This window comes from Xiphophorus hellerii, chromosome 12 (genome assembly GCF_003331165.1).
Source record: "Xiphophorus hellerii strain 12219 chromosome 12, Xiphophorus_hellerii-4.1, whole genome shotgun sequence".
NCBI classification, from domain to species: Eukaryota; Metazoa; Chordata; class Actinopteri; order Cyprinodontiformes; family Poeciliidae; genus Xiphophorus; species Xiphophorus hellerii.
Window position 1 is genome coordinate 1,892,467 of NC_045683.1, and position 20,653 is coordinate 1,913,119.

The following is a 20,653-nucleotide window of genomic DNA, read 5'->3' on the forward strand; positions in this document are numbered from 1 at the left end:
AATGATGCAAACTAAACTTTTATTTTATCGTAAACCTTTTGAAGACGGCATGGATAGAATCCGTCAGTCGGAAGGACCAACCAGCTGTTGGTCTGTGTGCAGATTCACAGCAAACCATTTGTACAAGTAAGAACCTTAACATACTTCTCATGTAAATAAAATTAGTAATATGCAATCAAATACTGAATTATGGAGGTGTGTGTTTAATCATTAGTAACCATGGAGAAAATGCTTCACCATCATGTAGCCTAGCATGTACGATAAAATCTGGCATCAGCTGACTTGTGAATCTATAAGAATTTATTTTTTATTTTTTTGTAAAAAGTCATTTCCTGTCATGAACCCAGACTGGATGTGTGATGCTGAGACAGATCAGATCAGCATCTGAGCTGAGGATGAATCCAGCAGCAGCAGAAACTGCTTGTTCAGCCTGTTGGAGGTTTTCTGACATTTATTTCATGTTTAACGCTCAGAATCGACCCGCTGAGCTTCACTCCGCCTCTCCTTTCATAGCAGCATCATTTTCAAAGCTGTCTCTGTCAGACCAGAAGTTCATCTTCAGCATCCAACATCTCCTTTCTTGTTTTCTGGAGCTGCACTGAAAACCATCAGTCTGGCAGCATTTAAAGTCGTATAAAATCCAATTTATTTTTTCCCCAAAATTCACCTTTTCTGTTTCAGTTTTCCTGAATTCCACGTTTTTCATTTTGATTATATTTATTAACCAAAAGTGTGTAATTATGACATGAATAGAAGAAAAGAACATATCAACAGCCGGTCATCAACATTTCCAGTTATTATGTATCTCAAATGAAACAAACTGCTGTGGTTTAATAGAAGTTTGGTTTTAAAAAGTGTTAAAATGTATTTCCTCATTTTTAAAGAACTCAAACATGTGAAACATTAGAATCTGATTTTTAACATAAGAGAAAATCTCTCTTCTAAAAACACTGTAGAGTTAAACTGAACAACAAAATATTTATCACATAAAAACCCTGTACACAGTAAAGTGTTTATACTTCTATAATAACCAGTTTGGTTTAATTTCTTCGTTCTAATCTCCACTGATGTGACGACTGTCGGCGTTTTGGTTGATTTCACCTGCACAGATCAACATGACTCACTTTTTATTGATAAATGGGTTTTGTTTTTTTAATTGGTGTGTTTCCATTAAACAAATTTATTTTTCAATTTTAGCAAATTTCATGTTTAATGGAAACCAGGCCTGTGTTGCATAACCAGGCAACGGCGGGTACGGAAGCTGCAGTGGCCAAAACTCTACAGAAACCTGAAACTCTTTCTTTTCCCCAGCTGTCAGGTAATTCTGTGAAATTCCACTTTTTATTGTAGATTCCATTTTGTTTATTAAATTCTGTATTTTCTGCATTGTGGAAATCGTCGGGGCCTAAACACGTGGCGCTGGACCCAAACTGGGTCCTGGAATGAGTCCCTTCGGGTCCGGACCTTCTGACCAGAATAATTCTCGCTGTTCTTTCCTCTCTCTGTCCTCCACTGAAACGTTCCAGCTTTCATCCTCCAGACCTGCTGCTTTCATCCCTGCAGCTTTAATGAACAACTCAGATCTCGTATGAATAATGACAGAAAGCCTGCATGGAGCCTCTGGCCTCCTTTTGTTGCTGAATGCTCTAAAATATAGATGAGGTTCTCCTTTCTGCCGCTGTAGATGTTTGTTTCTGACTGATGAAGGTTGAACTGAAGCTGCAGAGCAGGCCCAGCTTTTTAAACCAAACACTGAAGTAAATGCAAAGCAGCTTCTTCCATGCAGAGCTTCGTTAGTCCTGGTCCTTGTTTTCTACCTTCTGGAGGATTTTATTTTGTCTTTTCTCTTTCTCACTCTGTAGTTTGTTTGCAGAACAAATCTCTCCGGCTGTGATTTATCTGCCTCTGCGGCTTCCTGCTTATTCCCAGGTGAGGCTACCTGACTTAATGGCTGCCAGAAATAAAAAACTCGTCATTTGGAAGCAGCTTGAGGAGGATTTGTGATTTTTTTCTCTTCTGTTTTCAATCACATGTGAAGCTCTAGAACCTGGTTGAGCTGATTTTTACTTTACTGACACGTTTCTCTACCAGCAGAAAGGAGATTCTGCTCAATTAGTGACCAAATTAAAACCAATGACAGTTTATATATAACAAGATTCCTGTGGATTAGAACAAATTCACTAACAGGCTTTGGAAGCTTCTCATGTCTGATGGATACGATAAGTGAGATATAAACTGAGATATTCTATAAAGGAATATATCTGCATATATTGAGTGTGTTTAACTATGATGTCGGATAAAGAACAAAGTTATGTCATTTAACATTCGGTTAGACTTTGAATTAAAAAAATTATACATTATGTTAGCATGTGAAATCCAACCTGTGTACTTTAAATCTCGGATCATTTTCTGCGTTTTCATTACAATTGTGTACAAAACTTTGTCTATATTCTGCTAATGTTGAAAAAACACAATCTTGCAAATGCAGTGTCGCCATTAAAAAAGAAACTAAATTAAAATCACATGTGAATAAGCTTGCTCATGCAGAAAGTTATTATAAATCAAAGCATTGATGGATGTAAACAGCTACAGGAAAATCAAAAAATGTGAGTTTTCTTGAAACTGGCTTGTTTCCATTTAGGAAATTTATTTTTGTAATTTAAATTTGTGTAATTTTATGTTTAATGGAAATGTAGCTACATGAGCACAAACTGAGGGATAAATCAGACGTAAACTTTACATTTATCTGTGTGAATGATAAATTTTATTGGTCAGAATTATGACAGGATTTCTGTGTGTGGAAACACTGGAAGGAGGAACTGCAGAGCGCTCTCACCTTGGACGCCCTTGGATCTGCAGGAAACAAGCAGCAGCTCATCAAATATTTACGTCTAATTCAGGATCAGATGAGTCTTTGCTGCTTCAGTCCCGGCTGCAGGCTGCAGGAAACGCGCTGAAGCTCCGGGTCCAGAGGCGCTCACCTCAGAAACCAACAAACATTTACTGTCCAACCTTCAGCTCAGATCCAACATTTATAAACCAAAAATGTTTATATAGCCAACATTTATATACTAAAACAGAAATCTGCTTATGGAAAATTGTGTTTTTTTCTTTTAATAAGCACATGGATGGGAAAACCTTATGTATGAGAAATGCACATGAATTCTTTCACTTTTTGTCAAAACATTTTGCTTTTGCTGGATCTTTTTATTTTTATTTTTGAACACTGTGGTTTTCTATTATTTACACTGTGTTGCATATCGTATATTATATCTCATCATATCCCATTGAGTCTTGTTATGTTAGATTATATTATACAGTATTAGATTAGATTAGATTAGATGTTATGGTTTATTGTAATGGTTGCTATAGTGGCCTAATAGCAACCATTTCTCAGCAACCTGCTGAGACAACAGCCCACAGCATCACTCCTCCCCTCTTTTCTTTAAAGAAGCAGATAAATATAAATCCAGATTGATTCCTCTAACAGTCGCTGTGTGGAAACAGGAAACTGCATCAGGAAATCTATTGAACAATCAGTGGCAGAACCTGCTGATGGATTTATGTGTTTTTATATTTCTGTAACGTTTCAAGTGGAGGATTAACCAGATTAAAGACCTAAGAAGACTTCAGAGTTGACCTGCTGACCTATTGACCTGTTAACCTGCTGACCTGTAGACCTGATGCAGATCAGATCAGCTGGGAAAGAAAAGCAAAGCAGAGCAGCTGTAGCATAAAGTCAACCAGATGTTCACTGGATGCTCCAGATGTTCCAGACAGTCACTGGTTTGCTGGTTTAGTGTTCAGTAAAATGTTTTTCTGCTTTTCAGAAGCAAAAAATAAAGTAATAAAAAAAGAAAATAATTTGAGAAGTTAAACCAAGACAAGGGGCTTTATCTCTAAATCTAGGACCATGACCTCTGACCTTTTTATCAACTTCATTCCCAGTTCAGAAGGTAAATATCTTATTGACTGTATGAGGCTCAGGATCCTTGTGGGATCAGAACCAGCAGAGCAGAGCAGGTAATAATGACAGAAAACTGAAATACAGAACATGAGAAAGTCCTAAAAACCCAAGACAGAAAACCAAGATGATCAAACCCAGAGTACAAATCATCATTTCATCAGATGTTTATGACACATGGCTGTAATAAACAGGAAGTGGAGGCTGAAAATTATCTTCTGGGAAAATGGAGGAAGGTTTTCAGGAATGTGATGCAATGGGTTGTTATTGTTCTGTCACATAAACTACTGGTGATGTCACCTTCTGTCCTCACAAACAGAAACAGTTCATCAGTCCGGTGAGTCAAATCTTCACCACATCAGAACTTATTCAGCAAATATGTTTCATTCTCCACTTCAGCACTTTAACTCATTTCTGGAAGAAACAAAAACCACCTCAGCATAAAAACTTGTTTTTTTATTGAGAAAGTTCCTTCAATTTTACAGTTTAACATTATGTGAATAAATTGTATACTGAGGAAATTAAAAAAATGATCATATTAATGAGCCAAAAACAATCATTAAGAAACGGAATCTGAAAATGTATTATATTTAGTTTTTCTGCTAACATGAATTATTACAATTAAAAACGGTGACAAGAAAACCCAGTTAAGAATCTGAGCTCCTTATGTTCTTTCTGAAATTCAGTAAATAGTTTTTACAAAACAGAGTTACAAAAAGAACATTTTAAAATAATAGAATGTGAAGAAATGTCCAATGGGGGTGAGAAAGATAATTGAATGAAGATTAATAAAAAAATATTTTCTCCAATTTGAAAAACATTTCCCCAAATATTTTCTACATTTTCTGCTATATTAGAAACTGAGATCAAAACTTTCAAAAATCAACATGTTTTTATACAAAGCTCACAAAATTAACAGAAGATACATTCACTGATGTTTTAATTCTGAATGTAGTTTTTTAGTAACACATTTAGATTCTTATTTTCAAAAAAGTTTAAAACGCTTCAATAATCAAAGATGTTTATTAATAATTTCATAAGAATATTGATCGGACTGCAGATAGAAACTGAGCTAAAAGTGTAAAATTTTTCAGAAATAAAAAATACATAACTTTGAACTTTAAAAAGAAATCTCAGTTTCACAGATTTTGATCTCAGAAGTTTTAGCATTCTCAGAAATATAAACACCAAAATAAGCAAAGAGTTTCTCAGTGAAAGTGTCTCTATAAGTGTAGATGAGACTCTTGTCTTCAGAGTCGTAGAAGGAAACCTCCCCTCTGTCATAGTCCAGCTGGACTCTGATCCTCTGGAGACTTTTATTCACTGTCAGAGTCTTATTAAAATCATTATTTTATTTTTCATCATCATGCAGCAAACACCAGATTCCATTTTTGGTGAAGCAGATATCTCTCCCTTCCTGTCAACAGACTCTTTAGCCAAACCGATATTCCATCTGGGATGATCTCCCACCTTCACCTCCCAGCTGTGTTTCCCTGAGCTGAAGCCCTCAGAACTAAAAACATTGAGGTACTTTGTGTTTCTCTCTGGATTATCAGGAAGCTGCTGCCATTTGTCTCCATATCTCACCCTGGTCAGATCATCAGACAGATGGATCCATGGACCTGCAGTGTTTGGGTCCAGAATGACGGGACTGAACTTCACCTTGCCCTTCATCTTCTCCCAGACTCTGAAGGACAGGTTGCCCAGGTGTTGGGCCACATCTATCAGAGCTCCTGAGACCAGCTGTGGATCTGGCAGTGACCTCTGACCTCTGGCTCTTCTCTGAGTGGCTTTATAACTGCTGAGGAACGACAGGTTGTCTTTCTGCAGCTCTTCTTCAACAGCAGAGATACTGTCTGACAGAGAGGAGATCTGCTCCTCAATCCTCTTCATCTCTCTGCTGATAGTCTTCCTCTTCTGCTCCTCTTCCTCCCTCAGAGCTGCCAGTCTGGACTCCTCTTCCTCTCTCAGGAACTGGTGGAGCTTGTTGAACTCTGCTCTGATCTGTCTCTCTGTGGACAGCAGCTGCTTCTTGGAGTGTTGAATCACATCATCGAATGTTTTCTGCACTTGTGTCATGAATTGTGGAGGTGCGGTAGTAGGTGGTGAGACTGACGCCGAGGACCCAGGTTGAAAAGATTAAAATATTATTTTAATGTAGATTCCAGAAAAACAAAAGTCTGATAATCCAGGTAGCACAGCTTGAGAGCGGAAGGCTACGGCTCTATACTGGTAGCCACTGGTCAGAAAACACAGCTGACGGCAGACTGGAATGACAGCTTGACAAGTACCTGACAAAGACACAGAAACACAGGTGACACAGGAGGTAATCAGGGAATGAGACACACCTGGGAACAATCAAGGGGAAGACAGGACAACACAGAGACTCAGAAGACACAGAAACTTAAAATAAACACAAAGAAAAACTCAAATCATGACATCTTCTTTGTGTTTGTTCCTTTTGTCCTGCAGAGACTCTAAGTCAGATTTCAGCTGCTCCTTCAGATCTCTGACTGCTTGTTCAACAGGAACCACTTTGTGACTCTGGTGGAGAGAAAACTCACAGACAGGACACACAGCTCTCTGCTCGTCTTCACAGTACAGTTTAGGGTCTTCTTGGTGTTTACTGCAGACCACCATCAGCTGCTTTTCTCCTGTTTCTGTCTCTGATGATCCAGATTTCTGTCTTCCAGTGAAATAATCAGCCAGTTCCTTCAAAGTGAACTTAACATATGGGAAATCCTTAGAAGATCTTCTTAAACAGACGGGACAGTTCTTGTTTCCAGTTTGTTCCCAGAATTTCTCCAGGCAGCTTGAACAGAAGCTGTGGTTGCAGCTCAGAGACACAGGATCTCTGAAAGTCTCTGAACAAACATGGCAGCTCAGGAAACGTTCAAACAGATCTCTCTCTGCCATTTTCTACAGAAATCCTTTGGTACAAAAACTCACCAAGTCAAAGTTTCTGCAGCTTTTTCTTTAAATTCCAGTGAACATTTGTTTTCAGCTCAGATCTCCTCCCTGTAATGGCATCTCAGCTCTGCTCAACTCAGGTAAAAATACTTTCATTTCCTCTGAGTTACACTTTCCAGTCAAACAGGTTCTGTTTTGTAACTCTGTGCTTCTCTTTTAGTACATCATAATTTCCCTATCAGTAAGACCTACTTTACTTTTTCAGAATCAAATTGTTTTTAAATCTAAAGCTCCAGAAGGAACACAAATAATTTGCTGAAACAATAGAAACAATAAATACAGAGATTAAAGCCATCAGGTTTTCTATTGAATCCTTTTGGTCATAAATGTCATTTTTGCCTCCTGCTTGTTACAGGGAGGAGTACCCAGCGAGCAGCTCTGCATGCGCCGGGAGAACATGTAAACTCCATACCAGACTTAAGTGTTTGAACTCCTGTAAAATCTGGGATTTGCAACAAGCCTCAGTCTAAATGCCACACATGATCAACTCCAAACACACACTATCCTGAAACATCTGATTAATGGAGCGACACCATTTTCTTTCAGACAAACGTGATTTAAATTCTGCATTTGGATCAGAACCGCCTGCCTGGGTTTATTTCTGTGACTCTGATCTTCATGTGTGAATTCAGGGATCATTCTCCTGCAGGTGACTGTTGGCTGACTGATGCCTTCCCAGAAGTCATGGCAGGAAAACATTTCCATGCAGAGAGCTGCAGTCATCATCCACCTGTTCATCTGCAGACACACTGCAGGCTCACTTCATCCAGGAAATCTGAATATTTCACTTTCCTTATTCTAAAAGAACTCTGCCATTTTCTACAAAAGTCCTCCAGAACTCATCTAGTTAACTTTTCTTGAGATTGTTCTTTAAATTCCAGGAAACATTTTGTTTCAGCTCAGATCTCCTCCCTGTAATGGCATCTCAGCTCCTTTCAACTATGTTAAAAATACTTTTGTTTTCTTCTTAGTGAAATTTCCAGTCAAACAGGTTATTGTGTAACTCTTCTGGGTGAACTCTGCTTTTGTTTTACTGCAGTTTAATTTCCTTGTTCAGTTAGGAAAGAGCTGCCTTACATTTCAGTACACAATTTGTTTTTTAATTTTGAAGATTTTTAAGGAGGACAAATAATTTGCTAAAACAATGGAAACAGTAAATATAGAGATTAGCTCTTGAGTTGTCCATTGAATTAAATTCAGTATAAAACATTCAAACATTTTTTCTCTTCAACCCTAAGGGAAAGATGATCTTTCATTTTATGAAATTGAACATGTTTAATTTATATTTTCAACTTTTAGTTCAATTATAAATCTTTTTGTTTTTATTGGTCCTTTTTTGCAGGTTTTTCAATTTTATTCTCCTCTAGCAAAGTCATCAGGTGATTCTTGCTTCTTTTGTTCTACAGGGAGTCAGTTAAATTACATATATGAGCAGGGAAAGATATTTTTATGCTTTTAGGCATTTATTATTTATGAACAGGAAAAACTGAGATCTGACTTTTCATAAAAAATTAAAGACTCAACATGAGTCTTTTAAAAATGTGAAATCAGTTCATTATTTTATCAGTGAATGAAAAGTTGTCATTATTTAGGTAAGAAAGTAAGTAAAGTTAAGTTATGTAGCACATTCTACATGTCATAAACCACACAGTGCTTTACAAAATAAGACATAAAAACATAGATGATAAAACAGCAGAAGGACTCAGAAGGACCGAGGGCAGTGATACCCTGAAAGGTTTCAAATCTTCAACAACTGAATGATGAAAAAGCTTTTAATTAATTTTATTCCACAAATTCTGTCAAAACAAATAACAAGACCTGCTGAGTTTTCCTGCTGCTCTGATGTGAGTCAAACCTCCAGAAGGAAAATCTCTGATGAAAACAGCTGATCAGTTTCTACTGAAGATCATTTTTACATTTCTGTACAGGAATGGATTCCTTGCTGAACTTTTCCCTCATTCCTCAGCATTCAGCTTCACAAACACACACACACACACACACACGCACACACACACACACACACACGCACGCACGCACCCCCCCCCCCCCCCCCCACCTCACACACACACACACACCATCACACACTGTCTTGTTGAACTTCTTCCTCATTCCTCAGCATTCAGCTTCACAAACACACACACGCACAAACACACACACACACACACATATATATATATATGTATATATGTATCCTCACCTGTAATAATGGAAAAATATAATGATAAAATAATTTATATAGCTATTTTCACCTTGTGGTATGTACTGTAAAGTTTATTTTTTATTTAGCTTAACCAATTTTGATTATTTTTTTCAAAATCGCTGAATGTTCGCATTTTCCCATTCAAATGCTCAGAAGCGCAGATGGTGAGGTAGCATCGAGCTGAGTCTCACCTTGAGTTGATCAACTCTGCCTAACTGCACTGGCTGCCATTCTATGAGAGCATGCTCCTCCTGTCTGAACGTCGCCAATAAAATGGTTAAAAAATATTTAATATATGAACTGATTTTCCATAATTTAGCTTATCTATATAATGTATAGTGTTTTTGTCACCAACTGTGTGTGTAACGTGATTCGTGTGCTGAGCAGCGATCAGAAACCAGAGAACAGATTCGAGGTGAGGCAGGCAGTTCTCTGGCCTCATGGCAGGGGGCGCTCATGATCCCAGACATTGTGACTCCACAACTGCAGAGTAAGAGACAGTAACAGCGAGCTAGCGTAAAGTGCAGCGATATATTTATAGTTTTGAGTTGTACTTCAACACTTTTTCCCTTTGCTGCGGAGCATAGAATAATTAATACCTAAATTTCCAAGTTTCATTGAGTTAACGGAATTATTCTACGCGGCTATAGATGGCATGTCGTTATGCTGCCTGTTTACTCCAAGTAAGAAGGAATTTCTTTTGTTTTGAATGGCCTTGAAGGCCAGAGAAACAACCATTTTCATCTTAAATCCAACCATTTCTGTGAATATAGTGAGCATTTCTTTACACAATTGAGTTGAAGAAATCATTTCTATTTTCAAAAATCTGTTTTCTGCTGCTCTGCAGGAGGTTTAAGTGGCTCTGTGCAGCCAAAGGATGATTATAAACCAAACCATAGAAAAGCCCCACATTTCAAATCATAAGTTTGATTTTAAAGAGGCTCATGTTAGAGGGAAAAATAAAACTTTAACAATCTTCACACCTCTGCTGTGAAACTTCACACAGATCTCACTGCCTCTCTGTTGTATTTAAATGAGTTTCACACAACAGGATGCAAGAGGAGAAATCCTCAATCAGAGAAAAAACGTACAAAACAAAGTTCACACCTCAGATCATGTGAATGAGGTCACAGCTGACTGTCACTGCTGCTAATTTCAGTTTTTAAAGAAACTATAGACTGTTTCAGTTTCTAACTAAAAACCTGTCAGTGATGAAACGGTTCTGCTTCTGCAACAACTGAGCAGCAGAAGCAAATCAAAGCTCAGAAAGGATAATAATTTAATTTTATTTACAAAGCTTTACAAACTATGCATGAGGTCCATGTAATGCAGAATCATTCACACCTGAAGCCTAAAAAGAGTTTCTTTGAGTTGAAAGCATGACGTCGCTGCTTTGCCTCTGGATCTTAGTTATCATAACCAACTTTGCTGTGGGTTTCTACAGGAAAACAGTTCATCTGAAACCAGTCTTTCCCAGACGGCCAGTCTCTGAGTCATCTCCAGTTATTCTGCTACAGATTTCAGTGTAATGACGATGTTGCTGCGTTCAAATTAAAGGCTATAGATGATTTTGATGGTTGTGGGTCATCAAACTTTTATCTGGAACCACTGGAGACAGTTTTTACTTTATTCCTGATGTAGTTTGGCTAAAGTTAGAATTTCAAAGTGTGTTTATTGTAGTTTAATGTTAAAAGGTTTAGCAAAAAGCTCCTGTTTCGTTGCAGCTTTTTGTGAAAATCACATTCCACTGAAATCTAGAAATTCTTACTTGTGATGTTCTTTCTTTTGAAAAACAAACATAAATGTAATATATTAACAATACGCACATAGAAAAACATATTAAAATGAGACAATCGAAGTGGTACTATTTTAGTTATTTTATGAATTTATGGGAAAGAAAAGTAGCTGTAAAGGTCACCACCAGGGTCAGCGTAAACGGCAGGAAGAAAGTTTGGCTGCTCTACTGGCTGCTGAAACACTTTAGCAAAAAATTAAACAACTAACCCTGAGATTGGCATATGTTATCATTTGTAGGAATTTTGGTTATTTAAGATGGCATGAGCATTTTGTAAATATATTAAAGAGAAATCACATTTTCGCAGGATCTATTATGCATAGAGACATAATACATATTATTCTATTATTTTAAATGATTATTAGCATGGAAGTGTAAACAATGTAAACAAACAGGTTAGTTACCTGGAGCAGAGGTGGTATCACTTCATGTTAATAAAATGTATTCTTTATGACTACAAAATCTAACAGGAATGTGTTGAGAGTGATTATTGAAAGACATTTTGTGGAACATTCAGTTCTGTTAAACCTTTAAAGCATTTTGGATGAATAGTGTGTGTATACTGGGTCCAAAGGTGTGGATTTAACATTGTTCTGCTGCATCAGTTTCTGATAAGGCTGAATAAAGTGACTGTAAATAAACTTACTTGATAATCTGTTAGCATGCCTTTTTTGCTGCTAATGTGACTCTGTGTCACTTGTCATTCAGTGATTGCTTAATGTTTATTTTGAGGATTAACTGAAGGATTATTTATTGCTATGTTTGTCTGTTTAATGTGGATTTGTGGAGTATCTCTGGGCTCAAACCAGACTGCACACTGAAACTGAAGGGTGCTGCTTCAGTACCAGGAGTACCAGGTTGGTTTTATATTCTCACTGTTCTTTAATGTTTGCATAAAACTCTGTCCAATAAAAGGAAAGAAGACAAAAAATATATAATTTCATAGATGTGATGGAGATGAATCGCATCTCCATCATACATCCTCCGACTGTTTAACAACATATATATAAAAATATATTTTAAAAATTGTTTTTGAGGTACACATGAAGCAAATGTTTTGATATGTGTATATTTATTTTTTTCCTGTTTATATATATTAGTTTCATTTAGAAAAAAAAACTACATTTAAGACGTAAAAATCTGATAAAAAATATGTTCCTTACTCTTTCTACGGAGTGACTCATCCTTTCATTAGGCGATCTTTGATATATTGCAGTAGCTGTCGCAGTGCGCATGCGCGGCCCGCTGCCTCCGCTACCCCCCGCACCGCTCGGAGCTCAGAGAGCAGGTTGCCCGGACACCGTCGCTGCTGTTCCCGCTTACCCTCCGCCTCGGGAGCCGTTACTCGGATACAAACTTAGTTCCCGTCACCGGACACCGAGCAGCCGACAGGAACAAACTGCTTGTGGAGGCGCTGTGACCGGCTGAGCCTCCCCCTCCTCTCGTCGGTTCACCTCGCGGTGGTCAGCGGGCACTCGCTGGAGGTAGGTGTCCGCTTCTGGGGGGCTGCTTTCGGGATGAACTGAGGGAGGGGGTTCGCTGCTGTTCTGCCCCGCGCTGCTCGGGTAACTTCAGCCTTCTGTTGGCTCTGCTTTCCTGTTGAAATACCAACTCTGTTAAAGTGTGATTGTTGTTGAAACGAGCGGCTTTAACGGCGAGTTTTCCGTTAACCGCGTGGAAAACACGGAACCGTCCCGTAGATTTCCTGCAGCTCAGGTTTTATCCCTGTGGTCAGAACAGCTGGTTGAACAGAGGCTTGTTAGTGTCTGACAAATAAAGTTAAACTAGTTTCTGAATATTATTGTTGTAGTTGTGGTCAGGAGAAATTGCTGCACTTGTTTGGAGGAACACCTGCTCCCTGATTGAGTCCTATGATGAGTGTTGTATCGCCCTGGCTGCTGCTTTTAAATGGATGAGGGGAATAAATTATCTTTATTGTAATAACTTAATGTTTATGTTGGCTTTTGGTAATGCACTCACCCTGTTTCCGCTTATCTGATCCGGGACGGAACCACAGACATCCCTCTCCTCAGAAACACCTCCAGCTCATTCTGGCGTCCCAGACTGGATCTATGAACCGTGCAGAGCATTCTGGGTAGCAAAATAATCTACAGAATAATCTCCAAAATAAAAATGTTCAGTTAAAAAAAAAAACATTTTGTTGCTGAATTATTGAATATATAGACATATGAGCTAAAAAAAACAGAAACCCAACATATCGTTTTAAATCTGTTACTCAGCCATCAGATTAGCTTGAATAGCTTCGCTGATTGGCTAACTCCTTTTAGCACAATAATACTTTTTTCCAGCTTCCCATCACATAGTTTCTTGAAGCAGAAATTAAATACATCGCTTTTGCTTGTGATGACGCTTGTGCATCATATTTACAGTCGTACCAGAAACTTGTGAATACAAATGTTCCGAGCGGAACCTTTTTATGTAAAAGGGAATAAAAACTTTTTTATGTAAAAGTTAAAATCTATGTATTTAATTATTTGAAGTTAATGAGTTAAAGTCTTGAATCTGTGCTTTGGTCTCAACTCGCTCATTTTTAAAGGACATTTTTATTTACAGAGACTAAAGTGTCTAATTTTAAAATTTCAAATATTTTCCAGTTCTTGTGTTGCATGTTAATTAGAATTTAAATTTTATTGATTTTTGAGAATGTGTTCTTGAATTATTATGCCATTACCATTATATTACTTGAAAATGGTCTCAAAGCAACAGTATTATCTTTATCGCAATAACTTCTGGAGTAATTTACTGTCCAGCAAAGTTTGTTATTGTGACATGTCTAAATTTAGATTTATTCAGTGATGCTGACATGAGGTAACTCTAATGACAAAGTGTGGAAAATGTTTCTGTTTACTTGACTGTAGCAGTGAATCTGTTGGTAACAACTGTAGTAAACCAGAGCAGGGAACAGCTAAATAAAGTGAAAACCTTATTGTTGCATCAGAGTCGAACGTTTAATCCGATTAAATACAAAACATCATCCACCGGGGAGATTTCACAGCACTTTAGCTGCTTTTAGTTTGAAGCATGAAGCAGATTTTGTTTTTGACATTTGGAGATTAATTAGTTGCACGACTGGAGAATTTAATTTGATATGTCTTAAAATTGCACAAATTCTCATAGGAACAAACAAGACTTGTAAAAGCTTTCTTTGAATGCTTTGTGGTGGAGTCTGATGATACCCTGAACCCCCGGCGGTGGTTGGAGCAGCGGTTCGGTAGCCATGGCGGCTCCTGGGAAATAACTGACATGTTTCTGACGGTCACGTCTCTGCAGCAGCTGGAGGGAAAATGAGCTGAAACTAAATGAAGTTAAAGCCGTCGCAGAATTAAAGCCAATAAAAACTAATTACATGGAATAACAGTTATGAACTGGTCACAGCCGGACAGTTACCTAAAAATGGAGTAATAAATAGTTTCTACCGTTTTATCATTATCACAATATTACCAGGAAATATCGTGATAAACTTTACATCCATATGACCCGCAAGATTCCTCACATGAAGAAGACAAAGATCCTGCTGAATCTCTGCTGCTCTCCACAGCTGATCCACTGGAGTCACACACACTTCTCACTCTCAGCTGCACTGTGTGTGTGTGTGTGTGTGTGTGTGTGTGTGTCTCTGGGGACTGCCCTCAGTCCTGGCTCGCTGCTGCATGTAAAACGGAAAGAGATTGACTAGACAATCCCCTGGAAGCACTTCTTCCCCTCACCTGGCCTCGTTCCTGAACTCATCTGCCTACAGCCATCACAAAGCAATTATTGCCACGGTGATAATTGTTTGAGTCAGGGTTCTGTGGAGTCCAATCAGGCTTTCTTCTCGTTTTTTCCCCAGGGACAGTAGATTAAAACAGGAGGGAACTGAAGCCGGTTCCACTGAGGGCGATTTACAGGAGACGTTGTTCTGAAGGATTCCCTGCACTGAGACATAAAAACATCCAGACTCTGAAAAGCCAGCAGGAGTTCAGTCACTGCAGAGAGGAAGAGTCTGGACAACATTAATGCTGCAGTTAATTATTCAAACAATGCTTTTAGTTTAAGATTCTGTAGGAAACATCTTCAAACTGACCAGGATCTCAATGCAAAGAGAATATAGAGTTTAATGACTCAATGTCCTGAAACCTTCAGGCTGGGAGTAAATTAAGATGTAGTGACAGTGGAGAGGAAAAACTGCACTTTAACAGGAAGAAACCTCCAGCAGAACCAGAGCCAGGCTTGGTGTGGGAAACTTTTACCATCTCAGGATTTGATTCAGGAGCTGCATGAAGAGCAGATGAAATGTTGGTGACCAAATTAGACGCTCAAGCCAGAAATACAACTGTTTCTGTTTGTTTTGTGATTGACTGGAACCTTGATGAAATATGTTATTAGGTGGATTATTAATGGGAAGCATAGTGAACATGCCGAACTTCAATGAACCTCAGAAAATTAAAACAGCTCAGAACCCAGTAGTGACTAAGAGAAGCATGTTGGGATTGTTTTAGGACAATTTTCCAGTTTTCATTTTTTAGGATTCTTTGGCTGCGTTCACACTGCAGCCTGAAGTGACCCAATTTCGATTTCTTGTCGAATTGGATTTTTTTGCCATGGCCGTTCACACTGCCAAACATATGCGACCTGTAAGTGTTCTGCAGTGTGAACGGGCAACGACCTGAAAGTGTCCCGCAGGGCGCAATAACGTCAGCGTTCTCAGTGTCCTGCCAACCAAAGAAGAAGTGCTCAGTATTTGTAATACACATGGAGGCTAACTTCATCCTCATTGTAGTCCGTCATGGTCGTTGTTGTTCTTCCCGCTTGCGTGTATCAGGAGGCAGAACAGTGAGACTTGTTGAGTGTCTGACGTTCAGTTCGGATGAATGCGACCTGGACGTTACGTCACATTTGAATCAAATACGTATCGGATATGGGTCGCATTCAAAAAGAATCCAACCTGTGCTGTTCAGACTGTCATGAAAAGATCGGATACAGGTCACATTACGTCAAGAAAACAATCTGAATTGAGTCACAAAGGCTGCCTTTGTAACATCAGGAATCCACTGAATCCATCGAGAGCCATCTGGATCCTGATGTTGTGTTTGAATCGATTTGAAGAAGTTTGGGTTTCTCTTTTGTCTGTTGCTGTTGCTGTTGTTGCTGCTGCTGCTGTTGATGTTGTTGTTGCTGTTGTTGTTGTTGATGTTGTTGCTGCTGCTGCTGCTGATATTGTTGTTGCTGTTGTTGTTGTTGATGTTGTTGCTGCTTCTGCTGCTGCTGTGTTGCTGTTGTTGATGTTGTTGTTGTTGTTGTTGCTGCTGCTGCTGCAGGCGTCCAGCTGATCTGCTGCTGCTGTGTTGCTGCTGCTGTGTTGCTGTTGCTGTTGTTGCTGCTGCTGCTGCTGCTGCTGCTGCTGCTGCTGCTGCAGGCGTCCAGCTGATCTGCTGCTGCTGCCAGAGAGCTGACCCCCTCCTGGCTCTGGTTCTGGTTCTGGAAATGAATGTCTGTAGTAAACTGGGCTGAGTGCTGAAGGCGTCTGGACCGGAGCCAGTGCTACGCTGCTGCTCATCAGAAGCAGCCGGTACTCACCGTTCACACAGTGCGGTCTCATTGGGTCCAGCCTTTTGGTTCTGGTTCTGAATTCCCTGAATAACAACTTCCTGTTCTGATTTGATCTGTGAACAAGTGGGATCAGTAAACACAGGGATGAACATGAGCCGGTCAGCCTGGTTGGTTCTGCTCAGTTTGACCTTTCACCCCTTAACGCTGCTGTTATATTCCAGTTTTGGTCGTTATGATGATGTCCTTTACCGCTGGATGTTTTGTGCTGATTGCTCCGGTTTGGACCCGTCAGGTGGGCTTGACTTTTCTGCTTTTACAACAGATTCAAAGTCATTTTTTAATCTACTCATCATCGGCTGTACAGAATGTTGTGGGTCCAATAAATGCTGTCAGTGGCTGGTTTTGATTTGATCAGGAATCAGGTTTTCTGATAATAATATACAGTTTACTAAATTAAATAAGATCTGAGCATTTCATGACCATGCGTTTCCATAATTCATGAAAATACTTGAATACATTAAATAAATAAATTGCCAAGACTTGGCAACATCATGTTTGATGTGAATAACATTGGTCAGCTGAGGTTGTTATCAATGTGCTATAAGATTTATAACAACATATAAACATATTTATGTTTACATATTTACTTATATGTAAACGTAGTACATATAAATAAACTTTAACTCAACTTGATGTCTGTAATGAGACGATGGCTCATTATTACAGACATAAAAAAAACGAAGTTAAATTAATAAAGTGTCATCAAGGCATTGATGCTTCAGATGTTTCTGTCTGTTTTTCATAAAACTGCTCAGTAATATTAATGTTGACTCGTAGTTTGTTGAAGGAAACAGGAAGTTCAGTCAGTTTGATGTCGACATTGATGGAGTTTATTCATCTACCAGGTATTTTTACCTGCACTGCAAAAAGGTAAATGATTCCTTAATATCAATTAAAAACTATTTGTTCCACAGGCAGATTCTTTCAGGTATAACATGGGGAAAATATCTTGTTATAAAGAAATAATCTACCAGTGGAAATAAAACTTTGGAAACTTTTTCATTAATATTAAGGAATTATAGACTAGCTGAGACTCTTATATCTGAAAAGTTACTTGAAGTTATTTTTGTCGTATTTCAAGTGTACTATGATATTTGTACTAGAAACCAGACCAACACACTTTGGTAAAATTAAGAGTTTTTTGCAGCACATCCTGCTGGACGGCTCAACTAATCGCCTCAGATTCTCCTGGTGTGAGAAAACATTTCCTGTGGTTTTATGTCACGTTAAGTTTAGTTTGTAAATGTGACTTTTTTTGGGCTTGGATTCACAGAAACAGGAACAGAAGCATTAATGAAATGTAACTGTAACCTGGTGTTTCTGGAGCAGGAAGTTTTCCCCAAAAACAGAAAGTTTCCTGTTAAATCTCCAACCTTACCTGAGTTACTGAACATAAGAAGTTAAATATTTAAATTTCATCAACTCTTTCAAACTAAATCCATTAGTAGATTTTACTTAAGTCCACCCCCTGCCCATGCATTACCCACTCTGCTTTAGTGATTTGAATGTTTTCTGGCCGCTTACATGAAGCGCAGCCATTAATGCATTATTGAAGTCTAATCCTGCTGAGAAAATAACACTAAAGCTGCTGTTTCATAACCACACACACACACACACGCACGTGCCTGCTCACACAAACACACACGCACACACATGCCATAATGGCGTCACACAGCTGTACTTCCTAAATTTGCTGAAGGGCAGATTTCCTGCGGTTTGCCTGGATTAAGCAGGTTAATCTGGGTTAGAGACCTGGATGAGGACTTTCTGCTGGTTTCTGTTTCTGTTGGATGTTTGTTGAAAAGTTGAATCCAAATGAATTTATCTGCTTTTTATCGCTGGGTTTATATTAGCGGAGAGCTAACGGACATAAATCTCATCGGATTGAAACTCTGAACCTGATTAGAACATCCTGGAGTTTTAATAACTGCAGGAAATATGTGATCTGTAAACCTGAAAACACAGCTGATTCATTCATATCGTGGGTTCATAGTGACATTTCACGTTTAGAAAACTGACTGAAGCAGCAGAGACGCAACTCCTTCTAAGATGAGGAAGGATTTGCATAAATGTCTTGATTTATTCTGTTTTTCAGTTGCTACAGATTTTTCTGCTCTGCTTTTCTGTTAAAAGAATAAAACTGGAAAGAAAATGTTCTTTTAGATCACAGGTGTCAAACTCCAGGCCTCCAGTCGCAGTCCTGCAGGTTTTAAATGTGCCACAGGTACAAAACACTGGAATGAAACGGCTTAATGACCTCCTCCTGGTGTAGATCAGTTCTCCAGAACCTTAATGACCTAATTATTCTGTTCAGGTGGTTCAGCAGAGGCTCATCTAAAAGTTGCAGGGCAGCGGGCCTCCAGGACTGGAGTTTGACACACCTGCTTTAGAGACTTAACTTCACAGAAACGATTCATTTCTGGTGCTAATTTATTACATTTAGGATTTAAGTTCTTAAAGTTTCCTCATTGAATAATACATTTCAGGAAGCAGAAATTCACTAAATGGCTATAAATGAATAATTCAAACAGTCTGCAGAGATCTTAGGATCAGTTTCATTAATTTGCAGAAATAAAAAGAATTCTACATTAAAAACATTTTTAGTCTTTCAGCAAAGAGTGAAGCTGTATTTTTTTAGACTTTTCAAACATCCGCCATCTTTCTGATGAACTCGGCGCCGTTTTTCTGTTGATTATTCATGAACTGTTTGATTAATTGAAAGATAATCAGTGAATTCAACCCATTTCTTCATTGGAGTCACAAAAGGACAGAATGATGGATTCCTCTGAGTTTCACATCATTTTAACTCCAACATGCTAATGGAGTTTTTCCACAGCAGACACATTTATACTGGTCACTGCAGGAGAAAACGGATCTCATTAATGTCGGCTCAGTCCCAGTGAGGTTCTGATCCAGTAAGATGAAAATGAGATCTCCAGGTTTCAGTTCAGCAGCTGAACTTTACCTGTTCACAACCACCAGCAACATATATTCAGACATTAATCCAAAAGATATAAATCTCACTATTTGATCTTCAAAGGTATTTTTGTACCATCAGGTGTCCATGAAGTCTGAGGAATTATGGAGAAGCGTTTAACTTATAAATGATCTTTTTGTGTCCCTGTTCTGGTCCAACATGACGTAAAAAATAAAAACAGCTGTGAATCTGCAGATTAATTTCTAAACTGATTTTAAACACATATCTGACTCATCAGTTCACATCTCAGCTTTTTGCAGAAGCTGCAGTTCAGTGACTGGTAACATGTTCAGGGCGTTCCTAGAGACAACCAGTAATATAAAAACAATTACAAGATGGTCCCAACAAGCTAAACGAGCTCCTGTGGGCTGTTGTGAGGTTACGGACTGTGATGCTCTGTTCCAGCCACATGGAGACGACATCAGTGACTGGATGTGTGTTTAGACTCCACCCCACCAGTGAGAGGCTTCCTCAATAACAAATCCCTGATCACCAGATCTAGTTTTGAGGTCGTGCATGGATGTATCGATTAGCTATAAAAGGGGTTTGAGACTGGGTGTAAAATGAGTTAAAAAGCAGCCAAAGGCCAAAGAAAAGCTTTAAATGACCTTAAAATGATCACTGTAAAGGTTTCAGGGCTGCTTTAAGGAAAATATGAGGAAATGAGTGATGACTATGGATGATAATTGTGTTTATAGCATCGGGGGAATAAAACTGCCGTAAATGTTTTTTTCTAAATAATACAACTTTGAAACGTTGGGTTTTGATTACCATTAACCTGCCGAGTCAGTTCAGTTAAACCAAGTAAAACGGTTTGACCTGCTAATAATCCAGGTTAACTCTGATTGGTTGAAACTGGGACGTTTGGACCCATCGGTTTCCTGTTGTATCTTCTACTGAAACTCACTCTGTGATCCAGGCTTGTTAAAGGCGATTTCCTTTCTGAGCTCTGAAAACCCAGAAAGGAAATCAGGTGATGATAAATTAATTCTAGGAATTTCTACTCAACTAGTTTTACCACCGTCTGTTAGTCCCAAAATGCCTCCATAGGCCTGACCTACAGACCCTAGTGCATGCTGGGAGCTGACTGGGTTGTCTTAAACACCAACCCAACCTGCCTGACTGATGCGTTCATGT

At 38.7% G+C, this 20,653-nt stretch overlaps 3 protein-coding genes across 4 annotated transcripts in view; 1 reads left to right on the forward strand and 2 right to left on the reverse strand.

The window, feature by feature from the left end:
• Positions 1-4,401: 4,401 nt before the first annotated feature.
• LOC116729287 (nuclear factor 7, brain-like) lies at positions 4,402-6,072 on the reverse strand. The gene is given in 2 exon segments (XM_032577717.1): positions 4,402-5,359; positions 5,362-6,072. Coding segments are annotated over 2 exon segments (726 nt in total). The 5' UTR covers positions 6,044-6,072; the 3' UTR covers positions 4,402-5,315.
• A 285-nt stretch (positions 6,073-6,357) lies between these two features.
• Positions 6,358-7,011, reverse strand: LOC116729289 (E3 ubiquitin-protein ligase TRIM7-like). Its single transcript, XM_032577719.1, has one exon. The coding sequence runs from the start codon at positions 6,878-6,880 to the stop codon at positions 6,392-6,394; it is 489 nt and encodes a 162-aa protein (XP_032433610.1). The 5' UTR covers positions 6,881-7,011; the 3' UTR covers positions 6,358-6,391.
• Positions 7,012-12,169: 5,158 nt separating this feature from the next.
• LOC116729282 (spermatid perinuclear RNA-binding protein-like) overlaps positions 12,170-20,653 on the forward strand; it is a 36,101-nt gene continuing 27,617 nt past the window's right edge. The window contains exon 1 of one of the 2 annotated variants that reach the window (XM_032577711.1): positions 12,170-12,413. The gene's annotated coding sequence lies outside the window, so the exon portion shown is untranslated. The remainder of the gene's footprint in view (positions 12,414-20,653) is intronic. The other variant, XM_032577710.1, reaches the window with a different exon arrangement.